General features: G+C 33.2%; 2 protein-coding genes across 2 annotated transcripts in view; both read right to left on the bottom strand.

The window, feature by feature from the left end:
- Positions 1-2,500, bottom strand: part of LOC143017430 (perlucin-like protein) — a 29,340-nt gene that overhangs the window by 2,797 nt on the left and 24,043 nt on the right. The window contains exon 4 of the mRNA XM_076172163.1: positions 1,019-1,198. Within this exon, the coding sequence (XP_076028278.1) occupies positions 1,019-1,198 (180 nt within the window). The remainder of the gene's footprint in view (positions 1-1,018; positions 1,199-2,500) is intronic.
- The window catches only part of LOC143017429 (perlucin-like protein), a 59,843-nt gene that overhangs the window by 53,454 nt on the left and 3,889 nt on the right, over positions 1-2,500 (bottom strand). The gene's annotated exons all lie outside the window — the stretch shown is intronic.

Genomic DNA, 2,500 nt, shown 5'->3' with positions numbered 1-2,500 from the left:
ATCTATAAGAATATACAACAAAAGCTACATGTCCACGAAATACAAAGCAGATGAGAAGATCGTCAAAAAATAGATCACAAAAAATGTATTACCCACCGACCTAACAAAGTACATTCTGATCATTCATATATTAGAAAACAAAGAAGACAGGCAATCTAGTGATACGTAATCGTCTAAGCACAATAAAAACACACCGACATGAAGACCATGTTGTATACCAGTACGGCTGCAAAAGTGTGTAGTGTGGGGGCTCACTCATATATTGGTCTGACAACTAGAAAGCTACTTGAGCAATGGGTTCATTAAGTCCCACCACACTTCCACACTTAACAGACTATCAACAAGAAATAATCTGGATTGAAACACTACAATGACTGACAAGGATAGAGATCCCGAATGTTACTACTCCTTGAAGCAATCCATATTTAAGCAAAACAGCCACCAATAAACATCCAGAATGAAGACCTTCAGACCCTATCAATTGAGCAACAGCTTTTCCAATGATACAGTGTCTATGACCTGTAAACCATTTGACACAGCAATTCGCCCTTCAAGAAGGAAAAGAGAGTTCCGAAACTTCGGCCAGGATAAAAGATCTGCTAAGTTAACTTACATAAGATGAGAAGATAAATGTTCGTCTTTTAAAGTCTATACGCAAGCAGAAAATAAAAAGTTATCTTGAATAACTTTTAACCTCGTCTACTCACAATATATATATACATATTTATATATATATATATATATATATATATATTATATATAATGTGCGCGTGTATATATATATGTATATATATATATATATATATATGTATATATATACATATATATATGTATATATATGTATATATATGTATTTATATATATAAATATACATATATATATATACATATATATATATATATATATATATATATATATATATATATATAAATGTGTATATTTATGGAATTATGTATGTCTTTGGAATCCGAATTCATTGTGATTTGACTTGAGAAGAGAACAAACTAGGAACCTTCACCTAAGACTTGCAAGTGCAGCATTATATCCCTCAAAGAGTTGGCATCAGGGAGAGTCAAAAGTTCGCCGTCAATACTGTGGCACGTCTCCCTCGCCTCCTGCCAGTTCAGCTTCGTCTTGGTAGAAACGTAGACACAGTTGTTGCCGACTTGCTTGTAGAATGTTGGACACTTTTCGTTGCCTGTGCCGCAGGATTTTCAAGGAAAAAAATGTTTGGTTTAAAAGATATATGTATATATATATATATATATATATATATATGCTAATAAGAACACGGGTACGTGTGTTCACTTATGCAAAGTAGACCACTTGGAAAAAGAAACTAACGAAGCAGAGCGCTTTCGTATATTACATCTTCAGTGCAACAAGTACATAGTGATAGGAATACATAGACAATATATACATGATACAAAGGAACAAGGACAGTTTGAATAAGCGTAGCGACCAATTACCCCCTGGAGAGCGGAAGGTCATTGTCAATTATCTTACGATGGTGGGGCGACATCAGGTCACAGTCGCCAAGGGTCACTGTTTCTACTAATGATATAGGGCGACATTAGGTCAATTCGTTGGGTTACATTTTACCTGATATTATCTTACTAATTTCTTGACAAATGAAATTATCAAGTTTGTACAAGCCTTTATGTAGGTTGGTATTTTGATTACTGGTGATATGAATCAAAATACCAACCTACATAAAGGCTTGTACAAACTTGATAATTTCATTTGTCAAGAAATTAGTAAGATAATATCAGGTAAAATGTAACCCAACGAATTGACCTAATGTCGCCCTATATCATTAGTAGAAACAGTGACCCTTGGCGACTGTGACCTGATGTCGCCCCACCATCGTAAGATAATTGACAATGACCTTCCGCTCTCCAGGGGGTAATTGGTCGCTACGCTTATTCAAACTGTCCTTGTTCCTTTGTATCATGTATATATTGTCTATGTATTCCTATCACTATGTACTTGTTGCACTGAAGATGTAATATACGAAAGCGCTCTGCTTCGTTAGTTTCTTTTTCCAAGTGGTCTACTTTGCATATATATATATATATATATATATATATATATATATATATAAGAACATAAGAATAAAGGAGACTGCAAAAGACCATAAGGCCTACACTAGGCAGCTCCGTATCCATCACCACCTTTCATCCCATCCATAAAGTTGTCTAATCGTTTTTTAAACAACTAATAATTTCAGCGTTTACTACATGGTTACTAAGTTTATTCCATTCATCGACCACCCTATAACTAAACCAATTCTTGACTATTTCCTTCTTAGATCTAAATTTGTCCTGTTTATACCATTACTGCGAGTCCTGCCCTGTTGTTTTATTATGATGACCTTGTTTGCATCATCCTTGTTATATATATATATATATATATATTTATATATATATATATATATAGGTATATATATATACATTATACATATATATATGTATATACATATATATGTATATATATATAT

This window comes from Oratosquilla oratoria, chromosome 32 (assembly GCF_046742065.1).
Source record: "Oratosquilla oratoria isolate Oo_2021 chromosome 32, ASM4674206v1, whole genome shotgun sequence".
NCBI classification, from domain to species: Eukaryota; Metazoa; Arthropoda; class Malacostraca; order Stomatopoda; family Squillidae; genus Oratosquilla; species Oratosquilla oratoria.
The sequence above is the reverse complement of the archived record's forward strand: the minus strand, read 5'-3'. Positions and strand labels throughout refer to the sequence as shown.